Source organism: Jaculus jaculus, chromosome 1, assembly GCF_020740685.1.
Source record: "Jaculus jaculus isolate mJacJac1 chromosome 1, mJacJac1.mat.Y.cur, whole genome shotgun sequence".
NCBI lineage: Eukaryota > Metazoa > Chordata > Mammalia > Rodentia > Dipodidae > Jaculus > Jaculus jaculus.
This window is the reverse complement of record NC_059102.1, coordinates 334000273-334021002: the sequence shown is the minus strand read 5'-3', so window position 1 is coordinate 334021002 and position 20730 is coordinate 334000273. Positions and strand designations below refer to the sequence as shown.

The 20730-nt window shown below is 51.8% G+C and overlaps 1 protein-coding gene across 2 annotated transcripts; it reads right to left on the bottom strand.

The window, feature by feature from the left end:
* Nucleotides 1-616: 616 nt before the first annotated feature.
* On the bottom strand, nt 617-15564 carry Atf3 (activating transcription factor 3). 2 transcript variants are annotated; one of them, XM_004671295.2, is made up of 4 exons: nt 15437-15564; nt 8677-8920; nt 3013-3120; nt 617-2020 (listed from the first exon to the last, which is right to left on the bottom strand). In XM_004671295.2, the coding sequence occupies exons 2-4, from the start codon at nt 8914-8916 to the stop codon at nt 1823-1825; spliced, it is 546 nt and encodes a 181-aa protein (XP_004671352.1). In that variant the 5' UTR covers nt 8917-8920; nt 15437-15564; the 3' UTR covers nt 617-1822. The 2 variants fall into 2 exon arrangements, with proteins under 2 accessions (XP_004671352.1, XP_045017058.1); XM_045161123.1 differs by lacking the exon at nt 15437-15564 and adding an exon at nt 14770-14836.
* Between the last annotated feature and the right edge of the window lie 5166 nt (nt 15565-20730).

The following is a 20730-nucleotide window of genomic DNA, read 5'->3' as shown; positions in this document are numbered from 1 at the left end:
TCCCAGTGCTGCAACAGGATGAGAGAGAGGGAAGAAGGGAGGGGAAGAAAGAGAGGAAGGAACAAAGGGAAGGAAGGAACAGGAGAAAGGAAAGCAGGAAGAAAATCCAGAACATTAGGAGGAATACCTTTCTTAGATCTGTTACAGCCATCTTGTCCAGAATAGTCCCCCCACTCACTCCGCATGCTCTTCTGATATTTGAGATGCTTTTTTTTTTTTTTCAACAATGAGCCACACACTTGGATGTTACAACAGGTGTAATCCAAGTGCATAGTTGTTTGCCAGGAGCGTGTGGCAGAAGGCGATGTGTCAGAGGCTCATGCTGAGCACAGGCAATTGTGCATTCGGAGAAAACGATGTGCGATGTAGATTTTATATCAAATTTCTCTCCACACCAGACATTTGTTCTGAGGGATGCACGTGGTGCTGTACTTCAGGGCTTGTCAATGGGAAGTTGAGGTGGGGAATAGGGTTAGAAGTCAACACTGACCTAGCAACCAACAAGGGCATATGCAATGCTGCCCCCCAGGCCTCCACAACATTACCGAGGAGGGGCAGGAACCCCAAGATGTCACAGCCAATAGACATACAAGCCCAGAGACCAGAACAACACATCTACCATGTCTAGGTTCTTATATTTATTAGACTGCCAGGTTGGACTACCAGGATAAATAAGTAATATTTCCTCTTACAGAAAATTGTAACAATACTATTGAGTAGAATCAAACACTCTGAGGATTTCACAGAAACATCAGAATTTTAACAGTAGCCAAAGTCCCAGTGGCTAATGGGAGTTATCTCCCAGTCACAAATGCTCTGGGCCAAAACAACTACGTGACAAAATCAACACCATCAACACCCAATAATGCTAAAGCCGGGACACCAGCCAGCTTCAAACATCTCCACTTGCGGTTACTGACCACAGGGAAAGGGAAATGGAAGATATTTTGGATCTTCTGGCCTAGAAATAACTCCTGCCCTGTCACTGAGTAGAGAGTCCTAACCCTTTGGAAGTTAAACTTGTTCTGCTTTCTTCCTGTGACATTGTAACTGAGTTTGCAACTGACGACCTGTTGTCATGCCCGTGGACTCTTCCTTAATGTGGGAACCCGGGCACAAAGTGGCATGGCTGGCCAGCAGGCCGATTCTGCTCTCCCCAGACTGGCAAGCTCACATTGGCCTCCCAAACACCTCTGTGAGGCAATGCCCACGGAGACAGATCCCCAAGCTCCCTGAAGCCTGGTGTCAGGAAAGTCCTGGCACAGTCACAGCAGTGTTGTGGAAGCCACGTCTAGAGCACAGTGCCTGGTTTGAAACGGACGCCGTGTGCACAGTCCTTCCAGGTCACCACAGCATGCTCGCTAGAAAGCACACCGCTGGCCATTACACAGCTTAGATAAGACATTCTTACTCCATGTCCCCTGGGAGCGACAGTGATGGCCATTGTGGAGGAGATGGTCCCACCCCACCCACCGAGGTTCAACACCTCTGCATGGGCGCCAGTGGGGGGCTTCGTGACTTGCATGGAACCCAGACAGACACGGGCACGACCCCAGCCCGGGGCCACCTGGAACACCTATGGCTGGCCGGTGTGAAGCCTAAGTCCTGGAGTTGGATAAGGAAAAGGATGCCCTTGCCCTGGTCCACGGTCCCCCTGGGGCAGAGTGGGGTGGCCTAGCGCAGTCATGGGCCCTCCTGCCCCGGTGGATCTCAGCTGCTGGGATTTTAGAGGTGCACAGGAAGTCAGCTTTCCAATGGCTTCAGAGTTCTGGATGGAAAAGGAGGATCAGTGAGGACTCCCAACTTGCCCCCTCCACGCTGCTTAGCTCTGCAGTGTTCCTTCTTTGAGCTGCTGGATGAAGAGGTTCCTCTCATCTTCCGGGGTCCTCCCGTGCTGCGCCCGGACGATGCACGTGGGCCGGTGCAGGTTCAACATGTATATCAAGTGCTGCTTCTCATTCTTCAGCTCCTCAATTTGGGCCTTGAGCTCGGCATTCACACTCTCCAGCTTCTCTGACTCCTGTGCGGCAAGTGACAGAAGCGTGAGGAAGGGAGCCTGGAACCCTAGGACGCAGAGGGGGCGCCGCACCTGGGAGCTCAGGCAGCTGGGGTGGCCTCCACCGAGGCGGGGGAACGGCACCAGCAGGGGAGATGCGGACCCTGGGAAGGCCTCTGAACGTCAGAGAAGCCCTGGAGAGGCCACCTGGCTCCAATACTATTGGTTGAAGATGACACAGTGCCATTGGCTAGGAGATCTTTGCACCACTCCATTGGCCCACGTGTGGGGACTCTGGACCTCACAGGGCCGTGGGAACAGAGAATAAACCCAGACCTGTGTAGTTCTCTCTTTGAGAAGCTCACCTCCTCAGGAAAACAAAAATGTACTTGGAAAATCTCCTACTTTCCACTGATCCCCAACCTCCAAAGCAATCAGCAATCCTTGGGGGCTGGGAGAACTGGTTTAAGCCTCGGCAGTGGCCTGCTCACACGGGGAGAGCAGACACAGCTCCAGGAAAGATCGCCAGGCACTGTGGCCTGCCCACCCACCCCACTCCCCTGGGTTCCTTGAGGGGTACCGGCCTGATGCAGCCAGGGGGCCAGACTGTCAGATGGGTTGGGAGAAGGGAGGCAGAGCTCAGGTCCAGGGAAGAACTCAAAGACAGTGCAAATTCCACTTCCAAGTTAATGAAATAACTTGAAGAGATTAATTAAAGACTTAACTTAGCAAGCCAATGACAGCTGGCAGTTTCCTTTTTAGGAAAACAAGTAGGTGTTTCCTGCAGCGCAGAAACTACTGGGTGTGTTCAGGCCAGCTGCTAGGGATCCAGGCATCAGATGACCCTGCATTTTTAAAACACACCTCGGCTTTGCTACATACGTTCTGCACTAGCATCTCTGCTGTCTCCCACGAGACCCTTAGAAGCTTCTCGGGAAAGAGGGGCGGGCCAGGCAGGGGCTTTTTGACGCCTCATCTGCTCGTGACACCAGCCTGACCGGCAGGGAGACACTCACTTTCTGCAGGCACTCTGTCTTCTCCTTTTTCTTGTTGCGGCACTTGGCAGCTGCAATCTTATTCCTTTCCCGTCGCCTTTTTTTCCTCTCATCTTCTTCCGGAGCTACCTACAAAATTAAAAAGGCACATGGTTAATGACATCATAAAATGTCACCCACCTCCAGTGCCACTGCCTTTTACTGCCAGCAAACACTGGAAGACCAGAGCGGCCGTGATGCTAAGTGGCCCAGAAAATATCAAGGCCTCAATCTGTGTGTGTAACCCTTCACATGTGTATTCATGAGCACATATGCATACATACACGCGTACTCACACACATATGCTTGAGAAAACAAAATCAAAGAGCTATGGAGACAGCTGTTAACCCTAACCATATATATATTTCTTTTCTTTGTTTTTTTTTTTTGTTTTGTTTTGTTTTTGCATTAGGGTCTCTCTCTAGCCCAGGCTGACCTGAAATTCACTGTGTAGTCTCAAAGTGGCCTCAAACTCATGGCAATCCTCCTACCTCTGCCTCCCAAGTGCTGGGATTAAAGGTGTGTGCCACCACACCCGGCTTATATTGGCAATATCAGTAAATTAAAATGTAACCTACATTAAGAGTGCAACAGAATTTTCAAGTTCAGAGGTAACTGCACCAACACTATCAAACCAGGAGAAGGATTTAGCTTCACAGCATGTCCTTCCCCTAGAGCTCACGATGGCCTTGGGTCATCACCTGGGCACTTCCTTTTGCTATTGCTTTTTTAACTCAAGAGGCAAGAACGTCATTCCTCTCTTCCGTTTCAGTCTGAATGTGAGATGAACCCCATCGTTCATGTGTTTGACCCCTCGGGCTCCAGTGGATAGTGCTGGGATGGGAAGCTGTGGAGCCTTTAGTGGGCAAGCTCCCGCTATGCTGGGAAGCCCTCCCCAGCTGCCACCTAGCCTCCCTTAAAGTGCTCCTGCTGGGTGTCTGGGTGCAGCAATGAGCCAAGTAACTGACGCAGCTGTTTCCACGTCAAGCATCACGGCACCTCCTTCCTGACCTTGGGAGAAGCCTGGGAGCTGCTGCAGAAGAGGAGACTGAGGCATTATATTTATATATAATATATGTATAATATATAAATTTTATAAAATAGTATATAATAAACCCATGGCTGGATGCCATAGTGGGTACAGAACTGAACCATCTGCTGAGTCTGATAACAGACCAATACTGACCTCGCACGGCTCCTCCTGAGCCAGCCTCGGAGCTCCTCAGACAGCAAACCCTGCACTGTGGTCCTCCATGAACATCCACCCGGTCCCTGACTACATCTATGACTGAGGGGGAACCAGCCGCGTCCAGTCACTGGACATGGCCTAGAGGCCAAAGTCCAGCTGGGATGAAGACCCTGGAGTGAGATGAGTGGGTGGCCGTTTGGGCTGGCAGGTGCCAGACCCTGTCACGTGACTGACTTACTATGCACAGGAGCCACGCGCCAAGCCCAAGAGCTCCAGGATGCCATTATCACATCTGACTTTTGTTCAAGTCTCTGGAATTAGATGAACTGACTTTGCCTGTGCTGAGGTGGAAGGCTGTGCACACTAGAGAAGCAAAGTCCGAGGGAGAAACAGGGGAATTCCTACCTTTCACATCTTAGATTCCAGACCATATAAGGCATACAGCTAGGCCTTAAGCTAAACCAGTTTTGAACTTTAGTGTCACCACCTATTAGCTGTGAGATCATGGACATGGACAACATATTCTCCTGAGCCTCAGTTTCCTCACCTGTAAAATGGACTCAGGGACATCACCCGCCTAGATAAGCCTTCTACCACTGAACTACAAGTACCCACTATGAGCATTATGGGCATCAAGTAAGTGAACTAGGTAAAATGCTTTGCACAGAAAGTATGACATAAGCTTTAGTTACCAGTTTCCTCACCGTGAAAATGTTCCTCACATGCCCATAGATACTATAGATGCTGCCTCTGCAACTGGATAAATATGTTGGAAGGTGGAGGGGATTCGGGTTTGCTCCAATGAGAGGTATTTGGAAACAGCAATCTTCCAGTCACAAACTATCCACAGATCCACAAAACATGAAAATTCTTTACAGCTGGGCATGGTGGCACATGCCTTTAATCTCAGCACTTGGGAGACAGAGGTAGGAGGATCACTATGAGTTTGAGGTGAGCCTGAGACTACAGAGTGAATTCCAGGTCAGGCTGGACTAGAGCAAGGCCGTACCTCAATAAAAAATAAAATAAAATACTTTACACATACTTGTGTGTGTACTTAATAATGAAAATCAAAGAATTGTTAGAATTATAGTGGCAATATTAGTAAATCAAAATCTAGCCTACTTGAAAAATGCATTCAGGAACTGGAGAGATGGCTTAGGAGTTAAAGATGCTTGCTTGTGCTGGGCATGGTGGCTTACGCCTTTAATCCCAGCACTCGGGAGGCAGAGGTAGGATTGCCCTGAATTCAAGGCCACCCTGAGAAAACACAGTGAATTCCAGGTCAGCCTTGGCTGGAGTGAGACCCTACCTTCAAAAACAAAAACAACACCAACAAAAAAGATGCTTGTTTGCAAAGCCTGCCAGTCTAGGCTTGATTTCCCAGTACCCATGAAAAGCCAGATGCACAAAGTGGCACATGCATCTAAAGTTACTTTGCAGTAGCAATAAGCCCTGGCTAGCCCATACTCTCTCTCCCTCCCTCTATCAAATAAATATTATTTTTAAGAAATGCTTTTGGATTGTGAAATAAAAGATTGATATTTAACTTGATAACTGGGGGCTGTAAAGATGGCTTAGCAGTTAAGGCGCTTGCCTGAGAAGCCTAAGGCCTCATGTTTGACTCTCCAGGTCCCATGTAAGCCAGATGCACAAAATGACGTAGGAATACAAGATCACACATGCACGCAAAGGGGTGCACGTGTCTGGAGTTCAACTGCAGTGGCTGGAGGCCCTGGCATGCAAATCCTCTCTCTTTTTGTCTCCTTCAGTCTTGCATTAAACAAAAGGCAGTCTGTTGGGCTTGCCTCAATTAAAAAAAAAAAAGTTAGATTGATAACTGGTCACATTCCCTGTAATCATTCAGGGTACAGAAAAGACAATTTCACATTTCTGGAATTCCCCTTCAGCCAGGCATGACCTTAGGTGGTCACCTGGCCACCCTGCCCTCTTCTTCCGCTAGAAAACCCTCCAGCCATCCTTCCAAAATTCGTCTTCCCTCCCTCTCCTCCTTCCTTCTTTTTTCCTACTATTTTCATTGCATCCTGCTTTATCAAACTATTAGGAAAAGAAATCTCCCAGAAAGGCCCAGGCTCTACCCTACATTGTTCAGTATTTGACTGGGACGCCGATGACCATTTTGGGGTGTGCTTTGTGACTTCCTTTGAGGTTAGTTGGGAGCACAGCTAATGCCCCTAATGACACCCCTGGCAACAGCTTCATGAACGCTCAGTTATCATTCACCGGATGCCATCAGCCAGGTTCTCTGTTAGGCCTTTCTCAAATGTTATCTCCTTTAAGCCTTGGATCAGACCTAGGCAGGAGTAATTGAAGAATCGCAAATATTGCCAAACTTACTTTACCACTGAGCTGTAATCTCAGCCCTCAAAATGCTTTTTAACTGTATTTTATTTATTTATTTGCAAGCAAAAAGAGAGAATGGGTGTGCCAGGGCCTCCTGCCACTACAAATCAACTCCAGATATATGCACCACTTTGTGTATCTGGCTTTATGTGGGTATTGAGGAATTGAACCCATTTGCAGACAAACAACTTAACTGCTGAGCCATCTCTCTGGCTCCTCAAACTGCTTTTAAACTCAGTTTTTTGTTGTTATTTTGAGCCAGTTCCACTACCCCTTACCCCAAGGTTATAATCACACCCACTGAGTGAGCTTGAAACATTTTGATCTTACAATCAAGGGAGACCAACAACATTGTGAGATCTAAGATCTGAAGTTCTTGAGCCAACACACGGCATTACCAGCAACCACGTCTCAGTAACATGTCTGTTATTTCAAGTGTCCCACTAGGAACTCGTGGCCCCAAGGCTGAGCACGCTGCCACTGGGGAATGGTGAGGCTGGCTGCCTGGTCCTTGCTCCACTGGCTGGGCTCTTAGGTCCTGACCATGATGAAAATCACACCATACTCCTTGCTTCTTCAGAAGGACTGTACACAGAAGCTGGCCCTCAGCCCAGCCTGTGGTTCTAAACCCCGTTTGTAGGCTGATGACTCCCAGCTCCGTGTCTCTAGCCTTGACCTGTCTGGACTCTGGGCCCACAGCTGTTCCTGCCTGCTCCACATCTCTGTGTGGTTAGAACAAGACACAAGGTCTGCTCTTGCCCAGCCCAACCTCCTATGGCCCCAGTCCCAGCAGTGACGGGTGCTCCATCCTTCAGCCCCACAGTCACACCCACCCCGGGTCCCCTTCCTTCCACACTCCAGATCCAGCTGAACCCTCAGGTCAGATCCAGTAGCTAACCTCGTCTCCGCGCCTGCCACACTCCATCCTGGCCTTGAACCTCTTAACCTCACGTGGACATTTCCGGTCTTTCCTCTGCCATGCTCTGATTGGTCCTGCCCTTACCAGCCGTGCTAAACACCATGACCAGGGCAACCATGTTAAAATACGCCAGACCGTATCACCACTCCACTCAGGTCAGTTTGCGGCGGTTTCCCCATTCATTCTCAGCACACAGCTGCAAGACCCAATGTGATCTGCCCACCCAGACTGCTCCCCCAGCCCAACATGTTTCCCTCAGCACCCTGATTCTTTCTTGCCAAGTTGCCACATGGCTTCTGCTCTCCTCTTCAAGTCCCTGCCCCGAGGACATGGCCAGTGACGCTTCCCCACCTCCTTATTCAAAACAGCCATCTCGGGGCTGGAGAGGTGACTTAGAGGTTAGGACACTTGCCTGCAAAAAGCCTAGGAGCCCACGTTTAGTTCCCTAGGACCCACGTCAGCCAGATGCACATGGTGATGCATGCATCTGGAGTTTGTTTGCAGTAGTTAGGAGCCCTGGCACGCCCATTCTCTCTCTCTCTCTCCCTCAAGTAAATAAATAAAAATTTTAAATTTAAAAAACCCAGCAATCTCCACTTGTACCTCCTCTCCCTGTTCCTGCTCTCCACCTTCTTTTCTGACTGCACCTGTCTCTCACACTGTTCATGTATTTACTGGTTCTTTTTGTTGTTGTTCTGCTTAAAAAAAAAAAAAAAAAAGATTTTATTTTTATCTATTTATTAGAGACAGAGAGAGGGAGAGAGGGATAGAGAGTGAGAGAGTGAGAGAATGAGAATGAGCAAGCCAGGGCCTCTAGCCACTGCAAATGCACTCCAGATGCATGTGCCACCATGTGCATCTGGCTTACGTGGGATCTGAAGAGTCAAACCGGGGTCCTTAGGCTTCACAGGCAAGCGCTTAACCGCTAAGCCATCTCTCCAGCTCTGTCTTTCTGCTTTTGGAGACAGTCTCATGGAGCCCAGGCTGCCCTCAAACAGCCCCTGCCTCTGCTCCTGAGGGCTGGGAGACACACTACTCCTGCTCCTCAGTGCAAGGGACGCTCCCAGAGGCAGTGTGGCTGCTGACCCCCCCCCCCCCAGGACGAGCTCCCTGTCCCTGGGGACAGTGTTCCGTGGGCTGAGAGGAGGAACACCTGCATGTTGGAAAAACCCACCTCCGCTTTTCTGGCTGGCGTCTCCAGGGCTCTGTTGTTGACCGTGACCGACTCGAGCGCTGAGGACATCCGGTGGCAAAGGTGCTTGTTCTGGATGGCAAACCTCAGCTCCTCCTTGACAAAGGGTGTCAGGTTAGCGAAATCCTCAAACACCAGTGACCCAGGAGGGGACAGGCAGGGGACGATGGCGGAGGCACTGACTTCCGAGGCAGAGACCTGGCCTGGGTGCTGAATCATCATTTTGCTGAAAGACACATTGAAACCCATATTGCTTCAGAGGGTCTGGGACGTGGGATTCAGTCCTCTCCACCAGTGACCTCCCCTCCCTGACATCACAGTTGTGCCCCCCCCCCCACCCAACAGGAGAATCTCATCAGCCTTTGGCCTTCAGCTCATGCAATCCTCATCTTCACTAAAGCATATTTTTTGTTTGTTTGGTTGGTTTGTTTTTTGAGGTAAGGTCTCACTCTGGTCCAGGCTGACCTGGAATATACTATGTAGTCTCAGGGTGGCCTCAAACTCATGGCAATCCTCCTACTTCTGCCTCCCGAGTGCTGGGATTAAAGGCTTGAGCCACCACGCTCATCTTAAAGCACATTAAAACACACAGCACAAGGGCTGGAGAGATGGCTTAGCAGTTAAGGCACTTGCCTGCAAAGCCTCAGGACCCAGGTTCAATTCCCCAGTACACATGTAAACCATATGTACAAGGTAGCGCATGCATCTGGAGTTTGTTTACAGTGGCTAGAGACCCTGGAGTGCCTATTCTCTATTTGCCTCTCTCTCTCAAATAAATAAAAGGCTTTAAACACACACACAGCAGAATAACATGGCTAAAATGTCTAATTGGGGCTGGAGAGATGGCTTAGTGGTTAAAGCACTTCCCTGTGAAGCTGAGAGACCCAGGTTCAATTCCCCAGGATCCGCATAAATCAGATGCACCAGGTGGCGCATGTGCAGCCATCTCTCCCTCCCTCCCTCTCTTTCTCTCTGTCAAGTAAATAAAATTTAAAAACAAATGTCTAATTGAAGTTTGAGGGCTGTTTCAGCTCTGTAGGAAGACCTGTTAGTGTTGGCTGCTGTGCTACTTATGCAAATGTAACCTCAGTTCCTAAAGAGGAAGAAATTATTTTTAATCAGACCATCCTATAATCCCATTTTCAGTCTCTTTTTCAAAAAGAAACTTGGAAGGTACTTGAAGTCAGGTTGAATCTATCAGTTAGTAGAAGTAAAACAAAAAGTGGGGATGCTTGAATGTCGCAACTGGGTGATTAAAACTCCTCCAGGAAGTTGGGTCCAAGCAGTGAGAATGAGGAAAGAAACAGTAGCTGGGTGTTTCTTCATCCCAGTCCTTGGCAAGGGATGGTGTCAGTGGGGAGACAGTTATGTGGGGAACATGCAGCCCCCTTTTATTGTGAAGGCTGGCAAAGTAACAGGCCTGAGGAGCTAAGATTTGGACATTTGTGTGTGTGTGTGTGTGTGTGTGTGTGTGTGTGTGTGTGTGGCTAGGGCCAGCCCCGAGGTGCAGAGAGAGGCTTGGAATCCAGGCAGAAGGGGAGCTAGAACTAGCTTGGGCATGAAGGAGCAGGTGACTCGTGCCAGTCACTTTCACTCCCTGGGACTGTCTTCATTTGGCAAATGGCTGAGAAATCTTCCAGCAGCTCCTGCCATGGCTTTGTTCCAGAGATGAGCCCAGAATTTACTCAGTGCCCACTGACTGGCTGAGCAAAGTAAAATCAGTAAGGATGGAGGGGCCAAGACCCAATGGTCTCCGAGCTCCTGTCCACCTCCATCATCCCAAAGGGATGACAAAGGGAAAAATTAAGGGCAGACACAGTGACCAATGTGTGACATTCCCCCCAAGCCTCTTCCTGCTGTGGACCCTCCATGGCCGTGATCCTTCCCCCGACCTTTTCTCTGAAGTTGGATCTCTGGAACGGTGTGTATAGGGACTCTGGCCAGGTAGCTCCATGTGGTCATAACCTGTGGTCATCAGCAAAACCAGCTGGACGGGAAACCTCCGGCAAACCTCTAACACTTAAAAAGCATCCTAAGCTAAGCATGGCAGCGCACACCTTTAGTCCCAGCACTGGGGAGGCAGAGGTAGGAGGGTCACCAAGAGTTCGAGGCCAGCCTGAGACTACATAGTGAATTCCAGGTCAGCCCGGGCTACAGCGAGACCCTACCTTGAAACAAACAAACAAAAAGAAGCACCTCGAGAGCCCAGTGAAGTAAGGCCTATTTTATACTTGAGCACCTGCCTTCTGGAATCACACCAGCAGGGGCTCAGTGGGGCCCACGTGGAAGTGTGTCTGGTTTCTTGAGGTCTCTCTTTTGAGGCAAGCCCAACAGAACCTTTTTTTTTTTTTTTTTATGTGTGAGAGAGAGAGAACTAGCATGCCAGGGCCTTCAGCCACTGCAATCAAACTCCAGATGTATGTGCCCCCCTGTGTGCACATGTGACCTTGCGTCACTGCTTCTGGCTTACATGGACTTGGAGAGTAGAACATGGGTCCTTAGGCTTTGCAGGCAAGCGCCTTAACTCCTAAGCTATCTCTCCAGCCTTTAAGGTCTCTTTGATCTTAAGAGCTTGGGACACCCCAACATCTGATTCCCACTGGAGTGCTGAGGTCCAGAGGTAGAGGCAAAAATTCCAGGCCAGTGAATGCTGCCTTCCACTAGTCGAAGGAACCCAGGAACTGTATGTAGTTCTCACCAAAGTGTCTCGGATCAGAACTCAAGTTCTTCCCTCAGCCGAATCCTCTATCTTAGAGGCTAGAAGGACGCTTCTTTCTAACAAGTGATAAGCTCTAGGCTTCTGAAACCAGGGGCTCAGCATTCTCCCATGCACCGATGTGGATGGAATCAGAGCTACCACTGTCTGGCCTTCATTCACAGGTCTGCTCCCTTCCGCTGAGCTAGTTTGAATTCCACTGTAGTTGAATGCATCCCTTTCCACACCCGCTTAAGTTTGTTAATTTACCCCTGGGGGCTTAAGGTCTGCTCTTTGCTGACTTTTCCCTCATTTTCAGTGTTGCAGTCCTGATTAAAGAGGCTGAGGGATGAGAACGGCCTGGGAAGGATGTAAGGGATGTGGAATGTGTACAAAGAAAAACGAGGACAGAAATGAGCTGTCGAAGAGCCTTTCCGATAATAAAACTATTTCCTCTGCACTAGGCAAGAACTGCGCCTCTGGGTGCTTTCTGCTTGCCTCAGTTTCTTAGAGTACAAATCAGCAAGGCCTGGGCTGTGCCCTCACAGGAAAATGAAATTAAAACTGCAGGTTTTTTTTTTTTTTTTTTTTTTAGAAAGTCAAGACCCTCTAATATTTCCTTCACCGAAGAGCCAACAGTGTTTTGGGTAAGGGCTTTAGGTGAACTGAGTTAACTTTTTATACTGATCATAAAACTGTTCTGACATGATTCAAAAGAACTTGCATTTTGCTTCTGCCTCATTCTTTCCAATCAGAAACCACGGTAGTTTCAAGAAAGTGAAACTTCACTCATGTATTTCCTTAAACTGGAACTTCAGCTCCCATATTTGTATTTCTAAGCTGTTACAGTGGGTTTGAATTTTCACCTCCATCCACTCCATGCTGCTTGCTGACCAACCTGTGGCTCTAGGAAGTCAGTCTTGACCTTTCACTAATTCCACATCTTGGTCTCTCTCCCAGCCTGTTTGAAGGCTGGAGGTGCAAGGCTGGACTTGAGGGTCAGAGTCAATATCTCCACACCTGTCTCCACCACTCACAAGCTGAGCACCCACTCATTAACCCTCAGTCTTCCGACTGCAAATTCAGGGGCTTGAACTGCCTCCTGCCTCCTCACAGGCAGGAACTAACTCCCTCAACTCTCTCCTCATTCCTTCTCTTAAGTGCCTTAAGTTCTACCTATGATGGAATAAACTCTCTCTAAACCTTAAAGACTGCCAATTCACTCCCAGAGCTGTAAAAACATATGAGATACACACACACACCACTCACACGTACAGGGAACAAACAGGCTGACACACATCTTACACTGACTCCACCTTCCTGACTTCAAAGGAACTCACAACGTTTTCAATTCAGTTAAGCTCTATTAGGAATTAACTGGAATCCTCAAGACCTTCAGGGTCACAGGCTCGTGTACTGTGTGATTGATGCCTGGGTCCCTGTGACACCAGGTGAATTCCATCTGCTGCTTGCTGACAACAACACTTTCCCGTTGGTGTTAAGTTCTGAGGAGATTATGAATTTTCTCAGAGTCCATTTCTCCCTTTAAAACCTTCTGTGGCGCCCTGGCTATGCCCTTTCTCTTTCCACACTGGGTAACGTGCAGCCACGGGCCCTGCTCCGTGGCCAGCCAGTTTTAAAAAGGAAGGAGTCGCAGACACTGGTTGACAGGACACCCAATATTAGAACCATTGGGCTCCGATCCTCATTTTGTAATTTAGTAAATTGAGGTCCAGGAAGAGAAATATTTGCCCAAGGTCACAGAGGTGGCGGGTGGCAATCCATGCCAAGCCACTGACACCCACCAAACCACAGCTCACTTTGCTTCAGCACCTCCAGAAATCAACCAAAAAAGCAACCCGAGACAGGTAGCAGACTGCCCATGCCCATCGGAGGACCCGACAGCAGCGAGATGGACGGGGGCACTGACGAGAAAGGCGGAAGAGAAAGGAAAGAGGTAAAAGCTAAGGACACACCTGCCGTAAGTGCTGGGCGCTGTGCCTTCTCACAGGGCATCTGGGCACCTGCCCTGGCAGTCTCTGAAGCCTCCAGAGAGCAAATGCTGCAACCCCATCCCAGGCAGGGCACCCTCAAAGCACGAGCCTGTATGTGGCAGCAGTCCCTAAAGCAAATGCCAAATGCAAAGCACGTCCCCGCACCCCACGGTGGCACACACACCTGTAACTGATCACTCAGGAGACTGAGAAGCGAGGATTGCCACGAGTTCTAGACCAGCCTGGGCTACACAGCAAGCAATCTGTCATTAAAAAATGATAATAAGGACTAAATAATAATAATAGTGGAGAGATAGCTCAGTAGTTAAAGTGCTTGCTTGTAAAGCCTGATGGCCCAGGTTCAAATCCCCAGTACCCACTTAAAGTCAGATGTACAAAGTGGTCTATACACCTGGAGTGTGCACTGGCTGAAGGCCTGGGTGTGCCCATGCTTCTCTTTGCTTTGCGCACTCTCTCTCTCACAAATAAATGACAATAATTTTTATAAAAACAATAGTATAAATGCCAAATGGAGGGGTGGAGGTGGCAATAACAACTTCTCTTTCACTTTCAGTGGAGGAGACAGGAAGCAGAAGACTAAATATGTGGCCATCACCCACACTGAGACAGATACAGTGAGAGAACACCCAGAGTTTCGGAACCCCGATTTTTGTCCATCTCCATCAAGGACTTGGCGGCCCCTTTGGTTGTAGGAAAGCATGTGTGATCCACATCATGGAAAGAAGGAACATCAAACGGTACGGAGGAGAGGGGCAGATAGATGAGAAACGATGAAAATGGAACTGGGAAGAAGTAATGCACTGGGAAAATAAATTGGGGGCAGAGAAAGGTCCCTTCCGCCTGCCTCAGAGACTAGTCAATGACATTAGACGGAGCACCGCTCATGTCAAGTCCCTTCCTTCAGCCAGAAAGGACGTGGGTGGTTATCGGGTCCATCCACCACACGGCGCTCTCAAACAGATGTGGGTGTGTTCACACCTGTAATCCCAGCCCTTTGGACGCTGAGGCAGAAGCATCACCGCGAGTTCAAGGCTAGCCTGGACTATAGGGTGAAAGCCTGTCTCAAGAAACCAAAACAGCAACAAACTCCTACCGCCAACAAAACAACCCACGCTCCCGCGGCCGGACACACACACACACAAAGTCACACGCAAAAAGGATCGTAGTATCAGTGTGACCTTACTTCCCAAGGAGGTAATAAGGCCATCAAGTGCAGTATAAGCTCCAGACCATAAAATTACGGTCAGTTGTCGCTCTACAGCCGGCTCCACGCCCTCGTCCCCTCCGCCCTCCCGTCTCCGCGGTGGCTCTCCACGCGCGCCGGGCAGAGAAATCCAAAGTCCCGTCAAAGGAATGACCACTCACAGGTAGGAGAGAGAAACGTGTGTGGCCGGCAGTGGAGCCCCAAGCCCGGGAGCGCCCCTTCAGCCAAAGCTGGGGGCTCTCTCCGCCTTCCGTTCCGGGACAGCGCGACACCGGCGCCCGCCACCTCCGGACTCCCAGAGTAGCGCCGAGCTCCGCTCCGGGCTGCGCGAGGCGACCTCCAGCGGCTACGCCCGGGACCCCGGACCTCCCTTCCCCTTCTCCATTCATTCCGCTCGGCCACCGCGCCTCCGGGAAGGGACCGGCTCCGGAGAGAGCAGGGGACTCCGGCACGAAGTGAGGGACGGAGCGGGACGGCGAGCCGGAGTGCGGTCCCCCCGCGCGCCACCACCCACCAGACGGCCTCTGCCCGCCGCCGGCCCGGAGGAGCTCTGAGGTCGGCCACCGAGCGGGCGCGCCTTCTCCACCGTCCCGGGCATCTTCCGCGCCCCGAGTCAAAAGAGAAAGTTGGTTCTTTCACTTTCAGAGAAACTTTCTCGAGCGCAGAGCCGGCTGTGGACGGTGGTGGGGGAGCTCGGGCGAGAGGCTATGCCGCGGGAGCCCCGGGGGCACGGGTCGGGAGGTGGCTCGGGGGTCCCGGGACATGCTAGGAGAGGGGCGCGGAAGAAAGGGAAAAGAGAACCACCCTCCGTGCGGCTCCAGCGCTCACCTCCAGGGTCCGCTCGGGGCGGCCAAGGTCCGGAGCGCGGGCAGGGACCGGAGAGCAGCGAGGACTCCGCCGGCTCGCAGGCTGGCCGCGCCGCTCCGCTCCGCTCGGCTCCGAGGGGATCGCGCCGGGGAGCGCGCCTCGCCGAGTGCGACTGAGTGTCGGAGCGCGTTGCATCACCCCTTTTATAGCTCTCGGCTGGCTAAGAGCTCGCTTAACTCCGGGTTACCAGTCCCGGGCTGACGTAATGCTATTAATAGCTCCCCGGGAGAACCGGCCGGAGGAGGGGTGGAGGAGGGCCTGGGGCGGGGCGAGGGGAGGGCGGAGACCGGGGACCGGTGATGCAAGCGCCAGGAGGGGCGGGCCCGGCGTCCTGCGCGCCTTGCACGCCGGCAACACACGCCCGCCCTCTCCATATCAGGCTGGGAGCCGCCCGGGCGCGCAGCCAGATGTGCGTACTCGCCGCTGCGTGTTCCCGGCATGAGCCAATGGTGCCCAAGCCAGCGGCATGACTCCACCGCGCTGGCATCTCTCCCTCCGCTAGGTTGCGGGGGGGCGCGGGGAGGGTGGTAGGGAGGAGGATCCTGGCTACGGCCCAGACTAGGTGAGGCTGGCAAGCGGGCACGACCTTTCTCTAAAATGTGTGGTCATTTTCTGAAACTTCAGGAAAATGTGCCTTCTCTGGCCAGCCTCGTCGTTCTCCAGGAGGGGGCGGGGTGGGGCAGAGGCGGTAGTCTCCCGTGTGGAAGAGGTGTCCAAAGTCACCCTAAGTTGAACCCACCGCCGTTACCCACCGGTGTGACCTCGGCCGCGGGGCCCGCGAGCCGTCGGCGGGTGAACATAGAAGCGGAGGGCCGCGTCCCTACCGAGCCCCGCAGAGTCCAGGGCTCAAACCTAGGGATCTTTTGGGTCTCTGGGAACCCGAGGGGCTACGTGGATTCGTTTTTTTTTTTTTTATATAACAATCACAAAGTACTTGGAATGGACAGGGACTTTGTCGGTGAAAATAGAGATACTAGTGATCACCCGACGCAGATTTAAAACCGGGCTGAAGCGGAGGGGGGCAGGGGAGAGAAAGCTCTGGATTCTACTCTCCAGGCCACACGGGAGGTGGGTTTGGGGGTACACAATATTTAGGGAAAACCTATTATAGGTATCAAGTATTTGTCCGCACCCAGAGGGGGCTGTGCTGGGACTAGGTGACCTGGACAATCGCTCAGTGGGGACCCTCCCCTCTGTCCTCAAGCCCGAGTGGTGGGAAGGCTGGTCCTAGGGCCCGAGTTTCGAACGGAGGCCTCATCAGAACTTTAATTTGAACTTAAACCAAGTTCCGACCGTGGGGGCCGAGCCGCACAACCGGGGTCCCTTGCCACTGCTCCTGGACCATTAGATGTGGCCCAGGACTTAGGCACCGGCCTGGGCGGCCCGCCTGGCGCGGGGAGGCACCTGCGCCCGCGTGCCTCATTGAACAAAGCGATCTGCAGGTCACGGTTTGGTAATTTGGGGAAAGAATCAAGGGCCTTGGAGCCGTCATGCCACACAGCACCCACAGCTAGGACTGCGAGGTAGTGACGGAGGGGACACGCACGGCACGACACCCAGAGGAGCGCCCCGGGGCAGACACCCATCTTCAGAACCGCGGACCGAATCCGGTTCTCTGCACCCGGGTTGTTCGCTGCACAGCCCGGTTCCCGCCAGCGTCGGGCGGGGACGAAGCGCTGGGCGGTCTCTGAAGTCTCCCCGCCCCGACCGGCAGGGGAACCCTCGGGTGGTTCCAATTCCTGGGATCCCCGGAGATCCTGCCGGGATCTGACGGGATGTCGGCGGCGTGGGGCGGGTGTTTTGCTTTGCCGTTCGCCCTGGTAACGGCTCCCGGAGCCCCACCCTCCGTGCCCCACGCCCGCGCGCCTCACCCAGCGCCACACCTCCGCGCCCGCTCCTCTCCAGCCGACGGGCGGGCAGGTAAACCCGGGGCGTGTCGGCACAGCCCTCAAGAATGTGCATTTGAATGAGAGCCCTCTGGGGTCTCCTCGGACCTGCTGCATTGACACAAGACTGCACCTTCACGTAGTGAAGCCGGGAGGGGAGAATCCGTGAACCCCTACATCACCCCCAGCCCCGCTGTGAATCTTATACCGAGTTATGAGTTACGTTTACGAGTTACATTACGATCCCATTAATACACCCAAGCCAGACCCGGGCAGGTTGGTCCTGGCCTTAAGGGGAAACCCGCCTTACAGCGTGGAGTGCCCAAAGCAACGGAAGGGTGACAGGGGCCGAGTCCCCACCGAGTCGTGGCTACCGAAGTGCTTAGGGTCCTCAACAATCTCCCTCTTGGATCCACGTGAGCTTTGGATCTCTAGGTCCCACCTGCATGGAAATGCTCTAGGCTCTTTTCAGAACTTGGAGCCTGGTACATGCCTCCCTCTCTGGCTGAAACCCTAAAAGCGATAAGAATCTCCAGGGAGAAGTCAGTCCACCCCCCCCCCCCAACTGAATGAAACTTTTATCCAAAGCAAACAAAAGCCGCTTCCCGCCGGCCTGTCGCCCTCCCCTCTCCCGGCCCCCAGGAGAATTGCAAAATGCCTACGAAAGAGCGTTAAGAAGGAGGGACCCCCCACACACACACCCCACAAGGTCTGTGCCAAAAGAAGGGTCAATATCGGGGTGCCCTGCGTCCTCATTTTTACCCTACTTCATGCCATCAGCGCGCCCAGGCAGCGCGGGGCAAAGAGGCAGGAAAAAGGTGCCGACACCAAAACCCGCTTCCCTCCACGGAGGCCGAGAATGCCTCCGGCCTTAGGAGGAAGCCCTAGCCAGGGTGACTTGGGGTTAATCCTCAAAGAAAGAGTTAAGCAGAGACTTGGATGTGGCCGAGGTTTTACGCCAGAGAACCGCCCGGGGAACCCACATGCAGACCAGCCTGGGACTGTTCTGCAGAGCGAGATAAGAACTGGAGACTTCATGCTGAGGCGCGTACAAAAGGAAAAGGGGAGATTAAAAGGGGAAGGGAAGGAACCAGGCAGCTAAAAACAGTCCACTCGTGGCAACCAAATCTAAACACAAAAACATTGCAGGGAGCCAAAAGGAAAAAAGAAAGAAAGTTCAAAAGATATTTAAAGATTTTTGCAGTTGAGTGCACAGTCCCTTCCCACATTCCTCTCCCTCCTTCTCTGCGCTGCAGACTCCTCGATTGTATTTGCTCGCAGAGCTCTGGAAACGCACGCTGCAGTCGGCCAGCGCCGCGCCAAGGACGTGGCAGGCCCGTCTTTCTCGCTTCCTCGCCTTGGGGAGGGAGTGGGCCGAGTCTCTCAGCCTCCCTCCTTCCCATGCTGATGCTCTCCACAACGCCAGTCTGAAGTGAGGATTACCAATTTAAGTCTGTAAACCTGGGGACTGGGGAGAATGCTCAGTGGTTATGGCAGTCACTTGCAAAGCCGGACCATTTGAGTTCGATTCTCCAGTAAAGAAAAAAAAAAAAAAGTCTCGGGCTGGGCGGGGTGGCGGTCGCCTTTATTCCCAGCACTAGGGAGGCAGAGGTAGGAGGATTGCTATGAATTCAAGGCCACCCTGAGACTACATAGTGAATTCCAGAACAGCCTGGGCTAGGGTGAGACCCTACCTTGAAAAAGAGAAAGAGACTCCAAAGCTGGGCATGGTGATGCACGCCTTTAATCCCACATTTGGGAGGCAGAAGTAGGGAAGATCACGGTGAGTTCGAGCCTAACCTGGGACTACGGAGTGTGTGACAGGTCATCCTGGGCTAGAGTGAGACCCTACCTCAAAAAAACAAGAGTCTCCAAAATGGGCAAAAGCAGGCAGCTACACAGTGGGTTCTGAAATATGGAAGGCACCTGCATTCTAGATGCAACCCTGAGCATTGTGTCCCTTTGGGTAAGTCATGTCACTCTCCAGGTTAAAGCGTTCTCCACTGACAATGACACTCATGGTAGCCCCCAATGCACAGGATCAACTGAAGAAGCGTTGGGACCAACAAGCAATTTGTTCATGCAGTAAAGTTCATAATAAAGTTTTATTATGAGGATGGAGCACACAGTTGGCCTTCAGCAGTGGTATCATGAACAGGGAGGCTTTCTGGGGTACTGGAGAGTCAGCGCTTACTCTGTTCCCTTCATCAGTGGCAGGCAACAGCCAGGAATGGGGGTCATAAGAAGGCTGGGATGAGACCCTTGACAAAAAGCGACAGAATAGACCTGGTTCTCCACCCACTGTAACCCCCCCCACACACACACAGAGAGCTCTCCCCAGGGCTGCATGGACAGCCAGGAAGCACCCTGGTCTGGGATGGAAATTTGAGGGCTGGGCTTCTTTGGTGTTCTTGAGCAAGGCATGCCCTCCTTCCAGGGCTACTTCCTGCGGTCAACAGCTCTATCACTGAGATGTATTCCCTGCTTCTAAGGCTTCCTTTCTGATGTGAAGGTCCCTGGACTGAGCCGTGAGGACTGTCAATGGAGACTCCCCACCAGAGCACCCGACAGCTCCTGGTGACTTCTGGGAGCAGGGGAGAGAGAGGGCTTCAGAGGGATGGTGTTGAATGGAGCATGGACAAAAGTAATGTCTTCAGTTATCCCTCTCAAGAATGAGATCTGAGGCCAGGTGCGCACGCCTTCAGCCACAGCCCTCAGGAGGCAGAGGTAGGAGGATCGCTGTGAGATCGAGGCCACCCTGAGACTACATAGTGAATTCCAGGGCAGCCTGAGCTAGAGTGAGTCCCTACCACAAGAAACAAACAAACAAAAAATAAAAGAATGAGAGCTGGGAACAACTCAGACTTGATTCTCACATTCAGCCTGCCCCACCCCCTTTACCTTCAGAGTTTCCAAGAATTTCTATCCACATGAACCTGGTTCCTTGCCAGAAAGGAGCATGGCAGAGCCATCCAAGGTGCAATTGCATCTTTGGAGACATCTTGTATGGAGCCGACCAGCCAGCGACATAGGCATTCACCTTGGACCACGGGGCCAAATCTAGGAAGCAGCTATTCCACTAATGACAGCAGATCCTGGAGCCCCGGAATCTGAGAGAGAGCCAAGGTGTTAGTGGGACTGGAGATCCGAGACCCACCCACAGGTTAACCTCCAGTGACAGAACGACTTACTGTAAGTCATAACATATTGAATTGGTCTACCAAATGGAATTACTTAATGTTAATTCCCCTAAAGGGCTGTTATAAGAAGCTGATGAGGTAATAGATGTGAAAGTGATTTGAAAATAATTTAAATGATCTTACTTTTAAAGACTTCTACCCAGGCAGGATAGCACGTGCCTGTAATCCC